This window comes from Cydia fagiglandana, chromosome 16 (assembly GCF_963556715.1).
Source record: "Cydia fagiglandana chromosome 16, ilCydFagi1.1, whole genome shotgun sequence".
NCBI lineage: Eukaryota > Metazoa > Arthropoda > Insecta > Lepidoptera > Tortricidae > Cydia > Cydia fagiglandana.
This window is the reverse complement of record NC_085947.1, coordinates 8,770,710-8,789,217: the sequence shown is the minus strand read 5'-3', so window position 1 is coordinate 8,789,217 and position 18,508 is coordinate 8,770,710. Positions and strand designations below refer to the sequence as shown.

The window sequence follows — 18,508 nt, the reverse complement described above, 5'->3', positions numbered from 1 at the left end:
GTTTGGGTCCCCCAACTTCTATCAGACGAGTTACAATAATAATTTTACTGTCACTGTTCAAGATCAGTGCTTGCTCATGCTCAGTGCAAACACGAGACTGCAGAGTGCAGATCAGAGAGTAAAGTAAGTACAGTCAAGGAATTTAAATTCCGACCCATTTCGTACTTTGTCACAGTGACAACCGTATGAGGTCTCTAGCGGCTTTCATATTGATTGTCACTGTGACAAAGTACGAAATGGGTCGGAATTTAAATTCCTTGACTGTATATATGTATAGTTGGTCAAGCAGATCTTGACAGTAGAAAAAGGCGGCAAATTTGAAAAATGTAGGCGCGAAGGGTTACCGTCTCATAGAAAAATTGAATTTCGCGCCTTTTTCTGACAAGATTTGCTTGACCGTCTATAGGTAAAGAGAGCCCTCTGCAGATCGTAGCCTTTAGTCAAGTAAATTTATCATAATAAAATCAAGGACATATTAAAAAGTACAGTTTTATCAGAGCTTTATTAAAATTATTTTTAAACTGGTCACTCGTATTAATGATTCGGTCAAATTGTGTTTTTTGAAAAACTAATTATAGCCAGCCTTTTATGAATGTAGTATGATACCTTAGGGTATGGAGCTTTACGCACACTAGCGTCCCTTCCCCTCCCCCTGACGCAACCCCCGCTTTTTGCATGAAATATGTTCCGGTTCACAGTTTTTTAAATTTTTTGAGGAAAGTATACATTTAGGAAAAAAGTGTCAATGAAAGAAATAATCGTTAATAAATTCTTAATAAAAAAGGTCATATTCATTTTATGATAATCGACAACGATTTGTCATACACACCGTAGATAAAACTGCGCAAATCGTACTGCACAGTTTAATCGCTACGATTTATCGTTACGTATGTAACCGGCACTATCCCGGCTACACAAGTTAACTACAAATCGTAGCGATTAAACTGTGCAGTCCGATTTGCGCAGTTTTATCTACCGTGTGTATAACAAATCGTTACGATAATCGACAACGATTTGTCATACGGTAGATAAAACTGCGCAAATCGGACTGCACAGTTTAACCGCTACGATTTAACACTAAATGGTCTAAGTTTTGCTCAAATATTGATTCGCGTAATATTCCCTAAGGTGTAGAACGCTCTTTATCAGCATCGTAACTTTTTTTGCCTTGGCAAGAAAATTTGCTAATATCTATGTCCGTGACGTCAGTGTCAATCTGTCAAATATTCTCACGTTGTGATGGGTTGATAACGTTGAAATGTTATTTACTTATTTATTATCGTCTAAGTTTCTTTAAGGATATTTTTAAAATGTCTAATATTGTGCAAAGTACGGCATTTGACTACAAACAAATAATAATTGACGAAATAGCCTTAGACGGACTCTCGGGCATAACTTTTAATCAATTATGGAAACACATGGAAAAACGAATTTCTGCACCAGTTACAGACAAAATGAAGACTCGCTTCTGGCAGTTTATTAGTAACTGTAGCTGTATAACATTCTACGAAGTTCCAGAGCCCGTCCCGTGCATAGAAATTGTGGACAGGTTCATGATAGTTGACGAACTTTCTGGACATCTTTTAGACCCTGTAAGTCTAATCCACCGCACTTAATTTGCTGCTTTAATCCCAAACGAGCTACATAAAATCAATGTTACCTCACCAGCTCGCATAAGCTTTGTTTATTGCTCAATATATTCATGCAAAAGCCATTATCAAATAATTCACTACTGTTGTGTGTCCACTGGAGTGGACGTTTGGGGCAAGCGTGAATATTATTCTTAGTTCATATGGTATTATTTGATTAATAGATTTAGATTTGGATATTTATTTTCATAATATAAAATTACATTATAAATTATGCTAGACTAATCTACATAAATTTATATTATGATCGTCATTCAACATTACCATAATATTATGACCACTGAACAGGATTTTTATTTATGATTCAATTTCTGACTAAAAATCCTTATACATATTTAGGAACAACCAAACTATGGCTCTGTAGCCCGCTAACAAATAAATATTAATTTACAGGAAAATTGCTTTGATGGACCTTATGAATACTGCCCAGTAGAAAACAATTTCGGGTCCTGCCATAATTACAGTACCAGAACGGAGATTCCCAAAGACCAACTACAGGCTTTAAGTTACGAAAAAGTTTTGACAGAATATGGTGACACTATGGTCATGGTAGCAAGTCCAGGACAAAGATGGAAAGCATTGGCATCTCACATGCCTGAAACAGTGCGAGCACAGCTGACACCGACACATTATTGCATTCTGGAGTTAGTGGGCAAAGCTAGACACAATGTAAGTTATTAATTAAATTACAATATCAATCCCTCCATTTTAAGGCTCAGTTTTGTTAGTCGATAAATCCATTGATTCCCCTTCAAATCGAGCCTTATCAATCAATGAAAATACAACTTACGCACTGACATTATGACAATCAAAGTTACACATTAACTATCTAGTGTGTTGATGGTCTATGTCCATGTAGCATGCGTGCCTAGCTCGAATAGACCATGTTGCATTCTCAGTATATTTACAGTAATCTGCAATAATATTACTGTTACTCTTCGAAGGCCGCAAAAATATGCGACACAATCTTATGGCTCTACAAATAAGATCTTGTCAGATATTGTTGTGTCCTTTGTTGTGTAATATATTATTGCAGTGCACTGTACTGGGTGTCTTATTGTTCATACATTGTGCACACATTGTTCAAATAGACTGCCTGGCAGAAAGAATAATTAACCTATTCTGTATTACTGACACAAATATTGAAACATGTTTTTATTGAAAAATAAAAGCCAGAATTTATTACAAATAGACTTTCCTAAACTATCTAATTTTAAAATGTGATAAAGGCCAACCCTTGTTTCAGGGACAAATGACAGTGGGCAAAACAAACTTAACAAAAATTGTAAAAGAATCCAAATTGCTCTTTTACAACCGAAAACAATTGCAAAGCCTTGGTTTGATTAAAGTGGCGTGCTTGACCATTAAAATACAAGGCAAAGGCATAAAAAGCATAATTCTCAGGTTGAAAAGATTCCACAGGCCAACCATAATGTCTTTGCCAAAAGTTGGTAAACTTTTTAAAGTTATAGATTATTTGAAGCAGCAGCCGGAATATTGTGAAAAAACTGACGTCATTATATCAAAAGGATTTATCAATCAGCAGACTTGCAGAAGGTTGCAGAAGACTATTAATGTGTTTAAATTTGTAAGTGTTTCTACAAATTAAGGATACACTATTTTAACTCTTTTGACTGTGTAGTATCTTCATCTGCGATTGGTTTTCTATACTGCACACCACCACACCACAGCCATACACCACCACACTACAATTATCCTGTAAAGATTTGGCAATGCACATGTGACAACTCTGGAGCTTTAATCAATCACCTATACAGAACTATAAGTGTTGCCTTGATGGTGGCTCTAACTAAAGCCATATGCATATTTCAGCAAGTGATATACTGTTCAGCATTGAATCCCACCGTACCACACTAAATAAGTTTTCTCTTTTTGTTAATTCCTTGAATCTCTGCACTTCAAAATTTAGGCGCTATACTATAGCGCCTAAATTTTGCTATAGTGTCCAAAATTTACACAAAATTTTGTCATTGACAGGATGAGAAATTAGTGCAACCATATTCTACCAGTAAAAAAGGGAAAGCAAGTGTTGCAGTCAAAAGAAGGTTTATATCCCTCGTCTCGAAAAGTGACGAGTCCTCACAGTCTGAAGACGAAGATAACGATGACTCCCTTGAATGCCAGTATAAGATTGGTGTAGACTTGCTACGCCAAGCCTATGAAAGGCTGCTGGAGGCAGGGCTTAAAGGCTTGACACAAATTGAGCTGTCACAGTTGTTGGGAGTGGAGTTTTACACTAGTCGCTCTATATGTCGGATATTTAAAGCGAGGCATATTATCAGGGAGTACCTGGAAGATAAAGGGAAACAGAGGACAGCTAGGTAATAATTATGAAATTGTTTATGTATTGGTATAAATTTGGAAGCCCAATCTTTAGACAAAGCTACAGGCCAATTTGAATGTAGTATACACCAACATCAGAATTATATTTGAATTTATATATCGTGAGTTTCGCTTGCATCATTGGCCTGTTAGTCTACAAAAGGAATTCCAACCGAAATTTATTTGAAAAATTGTTTATTTATATATTCAAACTTAATTGCACAAAATATATACAATATACCAAAGAACAGAAAAATTTGTCAAACACTAGATACCTTATTTTCATTAAACCAGTTTTGAAAAGAATCATAATATTCATAATGTTTATCAACTCCTTTTATGTTTTCTAGGTACTATGCAATTGCTGCAGCCACTTCCGAAATGGATCAGAAATATGAAGAGGAAAAGAATAAGCTCTTGAAATACGTTAAAGACGCTAAACGTAAAGTTGAGAAATTATCCACCAATGAAAATCCTGAGGAGGATGAGGATGAGATACCTCTTAAAAAGATTAAATTGTCCAAAGAAGCTGCTAATGAGGGAGCTACAACATCTACTAACATTGGAAATGAAGTTACTGAAATCAAAGTATTAGACGGCTTGGAAAATTTCAACAATGAGTCACTATTGTTCTCGAAAAAGAATCCTACGCTCAGACAGTTGAAGTTTGCTAACGGACTCCTCAAAATTACTAGAGAAAAGCTTGCCGTGTCAGGCTATCAGACATTAAGCAGTCTCGTCGCAAAAGAATCCGGAGAGCCACCATTAGACACTAAAGCTCTCAAAATATTCGTGCAAAAGTTAGTTACTGATAGTCAATTGAAACTTATGAAAATAAAGTGGCCAACGGGTCCGGTTAAGCATTCCATCCTCATCTGTGCTCCACACGTAAAATGCACTGATCCAATCATTAAACAAATGCAGAAAGAGATAGAGATTAGGGCATTCACAAACAACAAGGTCAAAAAAGAAACCATAGAACCGACTCACAGACCAATCTCACAGTATGCTTACCCCAGATACATGAAAATTCAACTATTGCACGAATTTCTGTTCCAACTAATTTATTGCAATGATGTTAAACTCGAATATCACCTGCCATCTGGATTTGCCTCTCTAGTTAATGTCATTCCTGAAATCAGTGTAGAATTCGCAATAGGTAACATAAGCAACAGTGCTATGTCAGAAATCGCTCATCTGAAAGTAGAACATGAACATCTGCAATTGAAACTTCGGGAGGCGCCAGCAGAGTTGTACCAAGTCCTGCTGCAGTCCAAAAGTTTACAGGCTTCCATCAGAACCAATCTAAAAGTCCTGGCTATGCTGGGCCTCATACAACTGATCATCCAACCGTCAACCAATGCCACCGAGGTTGGGGTGGTGCCTACTCTATCAAGCTACTCTTTCTACCTCAACAGGACAGCAAAAGTAATCGACACGACGGGCACGTGGCCGAGAGCAGATGCCGACAAGGAAAGCTTGGAAAAGACATTTTACTTTGAAACGATGGACGACGTCAAACAATACTGGAATGAAGTTTTCGAAATTAGTACCCACACCACCATAGAGTACGCAGATCGGGGGCGCAAAAAACTGGAACCTCCCGTGAGAAAAGTGGATGAAGTGCAGCTATATGACAACGGAGAGATATTCGGTGACGGCGCGGGGCCCTGCGGCTTCGACTCTTGCTTCTACATGGACCTTTCGCGTTTCTGGAAGGCATTCTACATCCGCATCATCAAAAACAAACCGATTAAAAAATACGAATCTAAACCAACTCGTAAGAGGAAAATTGTGCCCGAGAAGAAACCACCAAAGAAGCTTCTTAAAATTAGAAGGAAGAGACAGGTGAAACCTCGAGATGAATTGCATCCCAGAATCAAAGTGCCACAAAGGAGGTCCGCGGATCCCGCGGTCAAGTGGAGTGCATGGGAGGATACGATATTAAACATGTGCAAAGTTGCCATAACGATCTTGAGTCCTGTTGCGCAGCCTGGTTGTCTGAAAGTGCGAAATACGGCAGCGAGAGATCTTTTAGCCATTTTTGATCCGAAGAAAATCGGCAGTGTTTGTCACAGGAGGGCGACTGCTCTCGAAGCAAACATGACCCTTCAACACGAGAAGGAATGCTTGATAAACGAATTGAGACGACGTCGTGACCTGTTGGTGCAATACGAAGGCTTATGGAAGAGGCTCAGAATTAAACATTGTACGAATATGACGAAGTTTATTAACGAAGCGCGGATCCCGATGTTCGAGCTGGTGTGGCTTATAAACCAGTTAGTGCAGAATAAATCCTATCTGAAAAGAGTGCCGTGCGTTGCGATGGACATCCACGATTTCCATAAAAAGTACAAAATCTCGGCCACTACCGCGAACAATGCGTGCAATATTTACAGGGCAGGTGCTGACAATCTCGAACTTACCTTGGTAAAAGAAACCATTATACTGACGTTAATGGAAAATTTGAACACCGTCCCAACAACAGAAAGTGGTACGAAAGTTTACGCGATTTTGAAAGAATTTCCCGAGCGAACATTGAGAATTGCTTTAGACCAATTGCGGAAAAGCGGTGCGGTGGCCTGCATTAACAAAGTGCTGAATTACCACCTCCATCGACTGGATATCCAGGATTCTGTGCAGGCGTCGTATAAGATATCAGCGGCCTATCGGCGCAGATGGATCAACAGACAGAACACGGAGTTTTCAGACCTCTTAGCTGATGTCCTAAACTCCACCCTGTCCCATGATCAAATAAAAGCCTCACCCGAGATCAACTGCATGCTATGCGAGTTTCAGTCTTGTGGGTTGCTGGAAATAACTTCGGTGACTCTGCCCGTAATCACGGGGCCGTCGGGATCTATAATACATGAACAACAGCTCAATGTGTTGGATATTGAAATGAAGTTCAAATTGAAATCCGGAATAGTAGGATGGAAGAAAATTGCTGAATTCGAACGCTTTACCGATCACTTTGACATGCCTCTAAAAGAGCTACCCCAAATTCTGCACAGGTAAATAAATATTTATAAAAAGTATTAGACATTTGTGTATTATGTAATTAAAAATCTACTTTTTCATGGTTTCAGGCAAGGTATACTGCCGGAGGCAAACAATAATGAAGACACAAATGATAAAATTGTAAGACACTTGAAAAACAAAGCTGAAAAAGGCGCGCTATTAAGCGAATTACTGGTAAAATACTGTTTTGTTTCTACTTTAATTTTTAAGAAATTCTAAGTTTGCATGCAATCAGATTATAGCAAAGTTACGCTACACGTTCAAAGGTGTATGGACTGCATGGTGGCATATCAGATACTTGTCGTCCATTCCACCACCATCCGCCACTTCTGGGCGTATTTTTCTAAAGTTTCGCGATAGATGCTACGCGTACTCTGCGTCACCTTCATTCACCACGAAAATTGTTGTTGGGACAAATTAGTACAGTACCTTCAGAATTAGAGCTGCCTTCTAAACAATAAACAAAACGAACTCTCATCTCATCATATATTCATTTCAGGCTGAATTCGAACAGGACAGCTCTGCCCTAACCAAGCTCCTAGAAGACCTACAGTCCAAGAACATCATAACACAAGTGGGGTACTATGAGAACCGAATAATACTAACCGAGTTTGCCAAACCCTGGACTATCAAGTTAGATGATCACCATGTGATACCAACGCCATGGCGGACTTTGAGCGGGGATGTTCGTTACGACGTCTTCTTTAAATGGGCAGGCGTCATCATTAATAAAGTATTCGAACTGCCTGCATGCACCATAGCATTCCTATCTAACTCGTACGAATTCCTCACCACCAGAGCTGTACAAGAAATTTGTATATTATTAGAAAAGTGCAGATGTGTGGAACTAAAAGTGTTAAGGACTCCTACACTTGACTTGTTCTCAGAAGACGAGCCTTCAGAGTTTACCGAGTACAGCCCGTTCGAAGCGCCTGAAGATATTTACGTGTATCCAGTGAAGGACTCTTTGACGAAATATGCATTTGTTCGAAAAATATTGTTATTAAACCAACTTAAAGAAGAAAACCAAGTGACAGATTCAAGTCAAGGCACCAGTGCTAGTTTATAAATTTGTTATTTAAGTTAAAATATAAGTCATCCATGTTGCTGAGATCTATTTAAATACATAGACACCAATGTGGTTCCACATATGGTTTTCTTGAGGTAACTCATCTGATCATTTGAATACATGAAGGCTACCTTCTATCCCCCTCAAGCTTCCCACTCTTGAACGAACGCCTGCTACGCTACTGTTTTTTTTTCTTCATATTACAATACTGCAAGAAGCAGATGAATATCGCAAGTCACATAATTGTTTCTGAATAAAGACGTTTCGAAAGTGTTGTAAGTTGTAATGAATATGCTAAATATTATTAAAACGAACTAGAATATCTGTAAATCCTTAACTCCAAGTTAAATATCAACCTCTTTTTTCAATGTCGGCTAAACAGGAATAGATTTGTTCATGATGTTTTTTCCCTTCATTCTATTTTTAAGCAGTGTTCACACGACGTATCGTCGGCGATAGTAAAATTATTTATATTGAATTATACTAAAACGTTAGTGAAATTAGAAATATATATATTATTTTACAGATCTTTTTATTTTGATTTCAATTACTCGTTAAATCGATCGATTATCTTTTGTTTAGTTTATGCTTGAGTATTTTTTAATATGGCAAGAATAAAATATCAATGGAATAGTGCGAAGTATGGCAATCTAGGATTCGCCATTTTTACTTTAGTGAAGGGACTGTGGATTTTTAATTGTCAGGCTGGAGGACGAAGAATATTTTGAAAAAAGTGTGTCATTTCATTTAATTTACAGTAGCTGTGACTATTATTTGGAAGAATTTTAGTATAATAGTGTGGTTTTATTTATTACTAACGTTTGTATGTAGTGCTATTTCCCCATCGTAAGATTTGCTCGTTGGTGTGTCGCTTTAGCTAATTCGATGGCTATGATATTGAAGTGTTAATCTAACGAGTCGCTTCGACGTTCTCCGCACGGGATAATATCGACAAAGCGAGCGACGCCGTTAGAAATGAGCAGGCCTCAAGGCGGACGCATACAAGTCCCAGATGACCTTAGAGAGATACTCTTGGAGTTCACCATAAGTTATCTGCTGGAGCAACCGGGTGACGTGATCAACTACGCGGTGGAATTCTTCACGAGGTTACAAAACAATAGGACCACGACCATAGTGCGGGCCCCCGCCGCCGGCACGCCTGATGAATCTATAATATCGGATGAAGAAGGTACTTGATCACTGATTCTTATACTCGGTATTATCCAAGATTTTTCTCGGAACCACGTAAAGGTAGGTCGAACAGGGCCGCGCGAAAGTAGCTCTAGGATCATGTCATTTCCATATGAATGAACTGAATACCTAATTATACCTCTCTACCTACTATAACTTGCTATAGTTGGTAAGAATAAGAATACTCTGCTCACGCTCTAGTTATTCTTGTAATTCAGGAATCATTTGCAAATTAAACTCTTGTAACAAAGCTGCTTACATCAATATGATGTCAATGACTCGTATGTCCTATTGGGATATGTAACTTATAAAGGAGATACCCTTATATTCATTTAGATTGGAACAATAATTACACACACACCATCAACCGCTAGCATAGACACATGCCCGCCTGGTTTCTTTTGTAGATATAGCTCATATAGGCTTCAGTAGTCATGTATAGTGTGCATAGAGTATTTATAAAGTACTTTAAACTAAGCTTAAATTTTAAAATAATTACAAATGCCATCTTATCTAAAGTGTAGGAGTAATCATTACATTCAGCGTTTGGCAGCTTGCCATTACGGTTTCAAAATAAAACTTTATTTACGATTGAAACTAAATTTTTAGAAAATATGATCATCTGTTGCCAAGTAATAAATAAATGCCAGAGAACATTAATTTGACATTTTCATGGAAATGAAATATCTACTTTGATCAAGTAAGTTACAGTCAATTGAACATCAGTTAATTGAATAATTTAATGTCTACTCTATAGCTTATGTACTCACAAATCTAGAATTTCAATTTGAACTTTATGAAATGTTAACAAGAAAGAAAATTGTTGGCTACTACACAGTTCGGTTACTGTGCATGTATGCAGTTCTGTCCCCACTTACTGCCCTTTATGGTAAGAATGACAGGATCCATGGAAAGTGCACACAGGAATCAATTTTCAGCCCCATACCTAAGTGCTATGAATTGTTGTAGGCACTAGTTTTGCCAAAAGGTGGCCACCATCTGATTTTCCAACCATGAGGTGAAATTAGGCCTAATGGGAAATACAGGGAGACAGAGCAGGACTCAAAAGCAGCGGTGAATCCACATAAACATAGAAAAGAATGTGAGGAACGGCCCCCAACACTAATACTATTACCAAGTAACAGTTTTGGTATTGAAGAATCCCACTAACATGCTTCCAAGAACCCAACAAACTAATACTAGCAAGTTTCATCGGAAAATGTTTACTCAGACATAAATTTTCAGTGTTTACTACATGCTCTTCCCATTTGTGTGTTTGTTTTTTAAAGCTTTGAAGTTGTGTGATGATGAGATTGGCTTATTTATCTCGCGGCTGACTTTTACATCTAGAACCGTACCAGATGTGCGTGCGTTACGTAGAATTAGCTGGCTATATGTAATGACAGTTACAACATGAGCACAATGAAAACTACAGGTGCTAACCAGGCCTTGACTTCTATTTGCGTAAGAGACATTTTCCACTATTGTCACATTTGAACATAACCGGCAAGTGACTCGATCATTATAATAGAATATATGCTATTTATCTAGGTAATGACTCATTCTAGAAATGGCCTTTTTTAACTGAATATTCATATTTTTGAACAAAATGGTAATGCTGAAAAAATTTAACAACATGTTTATTCCATGGCATGTACCTTTGATTAATGAGTGATGTCATAGCCTTTGTTGGTAACATATGAGGTTATTAACATACTTAAGTAGCAAGGCTCACTAGATTACCTCCTACATTTAGTCTAATCATTCAAAGCCTTCTTACACAATGTCAAGTCTTAATTTGTCATTGACTCCAAATTTATTTATTTATTTTTATGGGAAGTGACTATTTTGGTAGGTGTGTGTTTATATAAAGAGGAAAAATAAATAATATAGATACTTAGTTGCCGAGTAGGTATGGTAAAAATAATTTAAAAAAAAAACCGGCCAGGTGCGAATCGGACTCGCGCTCGAAGGGTTCATGGGTCCAAGGGAGGTCATGGGGGTCATGACCCCTTGGGCCCTGGGCTGCCATTGGACAAAAATAACTAGACCATGTAACTAAAAAGCCGGATCCACCTTTATACTTAACTACCTACCTACTTTAGTTAAGCCATGCCAATCATTCTACACATTCAAAATTAAGGTAATTAGCCGTAACTTTTAGCCACATAAATGCTAAACCAACCCATTAAACGTTAGCGTGTGGGTTCTGGCGTGTATCCAACCTCCAGATGCGTCTGCCGTGACGCTCGTGACGTCAGAGTTGATATTGCACGCTACGCGCGGCGCTGACCTGTGGGCTCTTTACAAGCGTACACGCGGTACGCACACTTATGAGCTAGGATTTCTCTGCTGCGTCAGGTGTCTTGCGAAGGGCCAGAACATGTAACTACATTCGTTTGTAATTTTAAATATTATGTTTACTGTAAGTTTATACTCATTTGAATAATCTGAATCTATTAGATTTGTAATCTTTGATAATAATCTAAACAAAGTACCATTCCTCAAGCAAAACGAGAGTTTCATTATGGTCCTAATCTAAGACCACATCGCCGTACAAAATTGTGTTCCTGAGGTCTTGTGACGTCTACAAAAATGACGTCAGAATACCTTCTGTACTTGACCTTTATTTGGCAATTAGTAGATTGAATTATTCACTCGTCTCTGGCATTAGTTAAGTTGCCGGATTTAAGGCTATAAGTTTATACGTTTAGGTTAATCTAAAGCCTAACATGGCGTAAGTTAATCCTGTCCTCACGTATGTTCTTGCGTAATCACCTGGCCCTTTGCCCAAGTATTGTCGAGGCTTGCCTCAATAGCAAAGCCGTTAGCCGTAGACGATTAATAATTCCAGCCATTTGAATGCTAAATTTGCGGTTTAAAATAAACTTTCCGCCCTAGCCACGAGGTTTACGATTCTATGGTAAGATTAAAACTGAAAATGCGTATGAAGTTCTTTAGCGTACTTCGGATTGTTCCTAATGAGTCAGTAACTTAAAAGCAGTTGAATCTAGATTAATGAATACAGTTTTAGGCTTAGGATATTTCCGGCCGCCGAAATTGAGTTTTAAAGCTATGCGTGTTGTGTGAAACATCGTTTCTATCATATGTAGTTTATTAATAAAACCACATTGAATTCTTTTGTAAATCAGAGCCGCCGCCGGCGCGCTTCAACAACCGTCGCAAGTCTGTCTTCGCGGAGACCTACGACCCGGAGGAGGATGACTCGGACGAGGGCGCCCCGGTCGTGTTCCCCAAGTCGGACGCGCAGCGCGCGCGGCTCGCCGAGGCGGTGCGGGGGATCCTGCTGTTCCGCTCGCTCGACGCGCAACAGATGCAACAGGTGAGAGACAACATCTAAGTGTAAGGCCTGAGTGGACGCTCGAGTTGAGCGTGCAGCGGGGCGGGGCGTGCGGCGTGCATGTTAAACAAATGGAAACGCATAGGATCGGCCTTATTGCACGCTGCTCAAATCACTTGTGAGCCCGACGCCACGCTGCACGCGGCGCCGAACGCTCCGGCTTACACACAGTCAAGAGTACACAAATCCAGGCCCCTATTTCAGTGACAATTGCCATCTTTAACGATTCGCCGTACATTGATAGTCCAACATGGAAATACATTTTGACGCTACCTACTGTCGTTACTTATCGACTTAATAGAAATGGTCAGGAAATTGTCAGGTGTTCCTGGTTAGGAACGAATTCAGCCAGTGTCAGAGAAAATGGACATGTCCTGCGATTATTTGGTGTTTTGTAAGTTCTCGGCGTATTACTGTTACTTTCGATCTGCAGCTGGCCAATTTCAAGAAACAACACTTTAGACCCACACGATTTCGCTAGTCTAGTCTGAGTAATGCTACAGCTTAGTACTCCGGTTAAAGATCAGTTGAATTGCTTATATTTTTTAAATCAACGACAAACTTCCCTTCACTCTACATTTAGATTTGGTATATAAATAAACTAAATCATTAATAATAAATAGGTGGTAATGTTGGAGCCAAATAATACATAACTATTGTACAGAATACCATAAATGCACATTGATTGAAATACGACAAACTTCAACACAAAGTCACAAACAAACAACGGTCAACGCCAGGTTCTTCTGCATCGGTAGTCGATTCGGTAGATAAGACGGTCAGCTTCCGCCGCGCTGGATGGAATGCGGTGGCAATGGCGGCATCTCTCATCCGGCCTGTCCGGTAGGAATCCTATATTACAGTTAATTAATTAATTGAAATAGCTTTCCGTACAGTTGGTTTTGTCTAACGAAAGCGGACGTCTCGACTATTCTAAACACCGTCGCAGCAATATGTCGTGATTGCTAGCAATTTAGCCCGCATCCTACTCACAATAACACGTAAACTTATGTCTTACTCATTTCAAACCGAGAGTAAAACGAAAACCAAGATAAAACGCGTAACTCAAGCGATTATGACCTTTCCGTCCTTGTTATTAGAATTATCACGCTAACCATATTCTCATGGTTTTGTTCTATGCGATCAGCTTGGAACGTATCCAAATACAACATCGCAAACTGTCGATCTTACTGGGTGGGCAACGTTGTCATTAATTGCTCGTTCGATTTGATGCTACCCATAAAACGCTATAGAAGATAATGCCATCGAGTTTATCTGATCTAATTAAATTAACTCCTTTCTATTAAATGATGACTCAGATGTTTTTGCACTTTGGTCTTTTGATAGACTTTGCGTTAAACGTAGCGCAGGTAAACACACGAGTAGCGTAACTTGGTTTACGTCATACCGGTTTATGGCTGTGTTAAACCTACGAAATACGGTAATTTTGGGATGGGAAACCACATTTTACAAGCTTTTTATTAACTTGCAATGTATGTACCTATGTAGGTAGGTATCTATATTCTATAGTAACTATGTTTGTACGGGTCAAATCTTGCAAGTTATATTTGACCCACTTCCCGACTTCCAATGAAGCTGAAAATTTGCATACATATGTAAGTCGGGTGACATTGCAATTATGATACCATCGAGCTGATCTGATGGTGGCCATAGGAACTCTATGATAAAATAACGAAACCTAATTGTGTTTGGGGTTTTTAGAATTGTCTCGACGAGTATTAGTTGCCCGTGGAAAAAAAACAGACCAAATGCTAAAAACTTATTTCATTCAACCCTTGTTTATTTAGTTGACCTTTAGGTTTGTCCACTGAGCAGGGAACAAGAATCGGAAATTAAAAATTTAGAATTTAGACTAGTTACTGTTAAATAACTACTTTTGGAAAACTGTCGGTGTGAAAAACTGTCGAAACTGTCATATATATAAATCATGTACTAGTACAACTATAGGTCGTGTTATCTGTTAATACTCAATTCTGAGACTTCATTTAAGTATAGATAGGCTATTTGTAAAGCACACAACTGTTCTAACAACAGCTGTTTTTTTTTTATATAAAGACACTTAAATAAAATACATGATCGTAAGTAAACATCACCCACTAAGTTAAACAAGAAATCAAAACAGGCCGACAATGTGTGCCTTAAAGTTTTTAAATAGGTATCTAATAGCTATTCACTAGTTTACTACTGTAAGAACTGCAAGGCGGTTATCACACTAATACCGAGCGCGGTCGACTCAGTATTTCGCTGCAGCGTACTCGTATTAACCGCACGGATTAACTGCGGACTACAGGTAATCCGCGCAGTTTATTGACACTTCACACAGCACACGGCACAATTTATATAGCGCCGCGCCGCGACGGGTGTTAATCGGCTTTAGTGGACACTTGGACACCCGACAGCGGCAACATACCTACGTGAAATTAAAACACAGCGAATTGTTTTACTACTGATGGATTTGTTATTGTGATCTTTCAGCGAGGAGGCAACCGCAGCAGAGTTTATTAGAAGATTGTACTCTATGACCCATTCTGGGAAGTTTTGTTCTTCGCTGTAGGCCCTCAAAGTGCGACCATTTAGGTTTTAGGGCGTAGACTTTGTCCATGCTATTGCTAACTTTGGCACAAACTTGGCAGTAAGAATGCAAACGTATCCCTATACGCTCAATACTTGACGTAGCACTAAGCATGAAAACTGAGCGTGGTCCAACTCTAGAGTTGTGGAGTATCAACAAAATGACTGACAGCGTGTCTTGTTCAGGTCCTCGACGCGATGTTCGAGAAGCGGTCGGAGCCGGGCGAGTACGTGATCAGGCAGGGCGACGACGGCGACAACTTCTACGTGATCGAGAACGGCGTGTTCGACGTGCTCGTCAACGGAGAGGATGGCGTCGAGAAGGTAAGCTACTGACGTGTCTTGTTCAGGTCCTCGACGCGATGTTCGAGAAGCGGTCGGAGCCGGGCGAGTACGTGATCAGGCAGGGCGACGACGGCGACAACTTCTACGTGATCGAGAACGGCGTGTTCGACGTGCTCGTCAACGGAGAAGATGGCGTCGAGAAGGTAAGCTACTGACGTGTCTTGTTCAGGTCCTCGACGCGATGTTCGAGAAGCGGTCGGAGCCGGGCGAGTACGTGATCAGGCAGGGCGACGACGGCGACAACTTCTACGTGATCGAGAACGGCGTGCTCGACGTGCTCGTCAACGGAGAGGATGGCGTCGAGAAGGTAAGCTACTGACGTGTCTTTCAGGTTCTCGACGCGATGTTCGAGAAGCGGTCGGAGCCGGGCGATTATTGATTAGGCAGGGCGACGACGACAACTTCTACGTGATCGAGAACGGCGTGTTCGACGTGCTCGTCAATGGAAAGGATGGCGTCGAGAAGGTAAGTGTCCGTCAAGACTGGCCAAGACAAATCATTCCTTGTATTTTTGTCGCTAAAGTAGAACCCGAGACATATATGTAGGGTCAACCGGGATAAATGCGTCTCTTGTGGTAAATGCGTCTTTTGAAGATATCTTCCAAACGCAACATATTATAACTATTATAGCCGTCTACACTAAAAGTTCAGTGACCACACTTCGAACAGGCAGGGTTGCAATACTTCTAAAATGTTTCATTTAAAAGACGCGTTTACCTCAAGTGACGCTGACGCATTTACCCCGTTTGACCCTACCTACTTCGCGGTGATGCACCGCTTCATGTTTTCTACGTCTCTGCTGAGAGTGTAGGTTAGTTCAGTGTTTTTCAACCTTGAAGCGACCCTTCACTATTTGTAACCCACTGGTATTGGTTGACCTCTTGCGGCTCCCTTATATATTAGAGGCTTTGGGACCACACATTTGGGAGTCACGACTTACAAGTTGAAAAAGACTTTACGGATTACTTTGACAATATGAACTGTAAGTTGGAAGCAATTACTATAGTACTACACCATCCTAGCCTAGGCTTGCCAGATGGATTCTCGTTTTTATTTCGGTATTTGTTGCAAGACACAATTTATGTACATTGTAGAATCTTTAAGATCACTGGTAAAAAGTGAAAAAAGACTAATCATTTATTGCTAAAACAAACTAAAATATAAAATTTAACGTTTTCTGGTCAGGATGTGAAATTGTTTGGCTGCGTGGTTGTTCGTAATTACTTCCTTATGGCCCGCTGTGACGTAAAACACGATAATTATAAGCAAACTTCACCTAAAATATGTTATCATTATAGAAACTAAATACTATTCCTCTTAGTCGGGACTATGGAAAGAATAAGCTTAGTTATACATTCTGTTTTCTTTTTTATGTTTGTGTCCTATGTTCCACGGTAGCCTCGGAACTACTTAACCGGCATAAATGAATAGGGTGTCTTTATAAAACGAGTGATGAGGGCTCATTTAGACGATGCGAGAACTCGCATGCGAGTTTCATTACATTGCGGTTTTTGATCGGTCGGTTGAATTGGACGTAACCAACAGTCCGCAATGTAACTAAAATCGCATGCGAGTTCGCGAGCCGTCTAAATCAGTCCTTATACTGCACTAAATTTTTTTAGCCTTCCAAAAAGAGGGAAAAATCCGTACGAGGTGTATAGTACTTACTTTGTTAAATATTTATAGTTCTTAAAACATGACCTGTCTAAAAATATTGCACTCATTATAATGTTCCTGCTCTAATTTTAGTGTTTGTAACATAGGCCGGCTCCGCCACGTCACAGCCGGCTGCCAAAGATGTTATCTGCTTTATGGTAGAACAGCCGATTTATTTTTATTGCTCACTTTGTATGAAACTACTCCCTATCTCGCTATTTATTTCTGACCCGCCAATGTTATGCTAATCAGTAATTCTATATGCAAGCTTCGTTCCATTGCATTCACATATCACGCAGTTATCAAACGTCACATGATTATTTCAATACTTTCCAATCTTCACATACACAGTTTAGTCTATGTTTTGTAGTGTTTCTAGCTTTTCATATGAATTATTAACCTTTTTAGCGTCAATGACGTAAAATCTCATGGAAGACAATGACGTCATTTACGTTCAGTATAATCCAATTATTAACTAATAGAGGAATAACTTTCACGTACGAAGTTTTCATGTTTCTTTTCAACTTTGACATTATTAAAAGTTTAAAAGAGGAATAACTAATAATACATAGTTACTTACTTTTATTATTCTCTACTCCTTTTACTAACCTTTGATATTTGAAAAGATCAAATCTTCAATCTACAGCTTTAAAGCAAAAATTTTCGTTTTGCATCTCTTTTCTATATGGCAAAAATATTAACGGCGCCGTACAACGCGATTACAGACTTCGAATTGAATTACATAGGTACATCAGACTTCTATCACTTGTGTTAGACTCTCAAAGGGTTAATAAGTTAAATATAGGATTGAAACTCTAATGCACCCTACCCAAGGCTGCCCTCTCTTCTGACATAAGAGCTCTCGCTATTGTTTCGGAGCCCCACACTCGTTTTGGGTCATTGCGCCAGCCCGGATTGTTCGTTTTTTTACCCAATTACGGCAATACAAAAAGAAGGGTTATGATTATAACCGACCCTGTATCTAGATATGTAGGTATATTAGTGTCACATGTTCTACAGAGTCAACACTACTGAGTCGATTTCGATAAAAAAGGTGGCAACTTAGACTAGACTTCTAGACTTCCAAAAATAGGTGAGGAATCCATGGTAGGGTTACAGTTTTTCATACATTTTACTGTTGTTGTAATGCATCCAAAATCCGAACTTTATTTCGATACATTTACTGCATTAAAATTTGTCTTTCGACTAAACAATTTTTGTTATTTTGAATAATTTTCTAAGTATATTATCCTGGATGGCTTTACCTTCCGACCTCGTTCA

The 18,508-nt window shown here is 39.2% G+C and overlaps 2 protein-coding genes across 2 annotated transcripts in view; both read left to right on the top strand.

Annotated features, from left to right (window-relative positions):
* The first annotated feature begins 1,245 nt into the window (after window positions 1-1,245).
* LOC134671912 (uncharacterized) lies at window positions 1,246-8,160 on the top strand. Its single transcript, XM_063529774.1, has 7 exons — window positions 1,246-1,592; window positions 2,043-2,318; window positions 2,896-3,237; window positions 3,648-3,991; window positions 4,343-7,006; window positions 7,082-7,187; window positions 7,513-8,160. Exons 1-7 carry the CDS (start codon window positions 1,311-1,313, stop codon window positions 8,080-8,082), a joined length of 4,584 nt encoding a protein of 1,527 aa, XP_063385844.1. The 5' UTR covers window positions 1,246-1,310; the 3' UTR covers window positions 8,083-8,160.
* Window positions 8,161-8,733: 573 nt separating this feature from the next.
* LOC134671916 (cAMP-dependent protein kinase type II regulatory subunit) overlaps window positions 8,734-18,508 on the top strand; it is a 29,128-nt gene continuing 19,353 nt past the window's right edge. Inside the window, exons 1-3 of the mRNA XM_063529778.1 lie at window positions 8,734-9,271; window positions 12,426-12,616; window positions 15,413-15,550. Coding sequence (XP_063385848.1) covers window positions 9,058-9,271; window positions 12,426-12,616; window positions 15,413-15,550 — 543 coding nt within the window. The 5' untranslated portion in view covers window positions 8,734-9,057. The remainder of the gene's footprint in view (window positions 9,272-12,425; window positions 12,617-15,412; window positions 15,551-18,508) is intronic.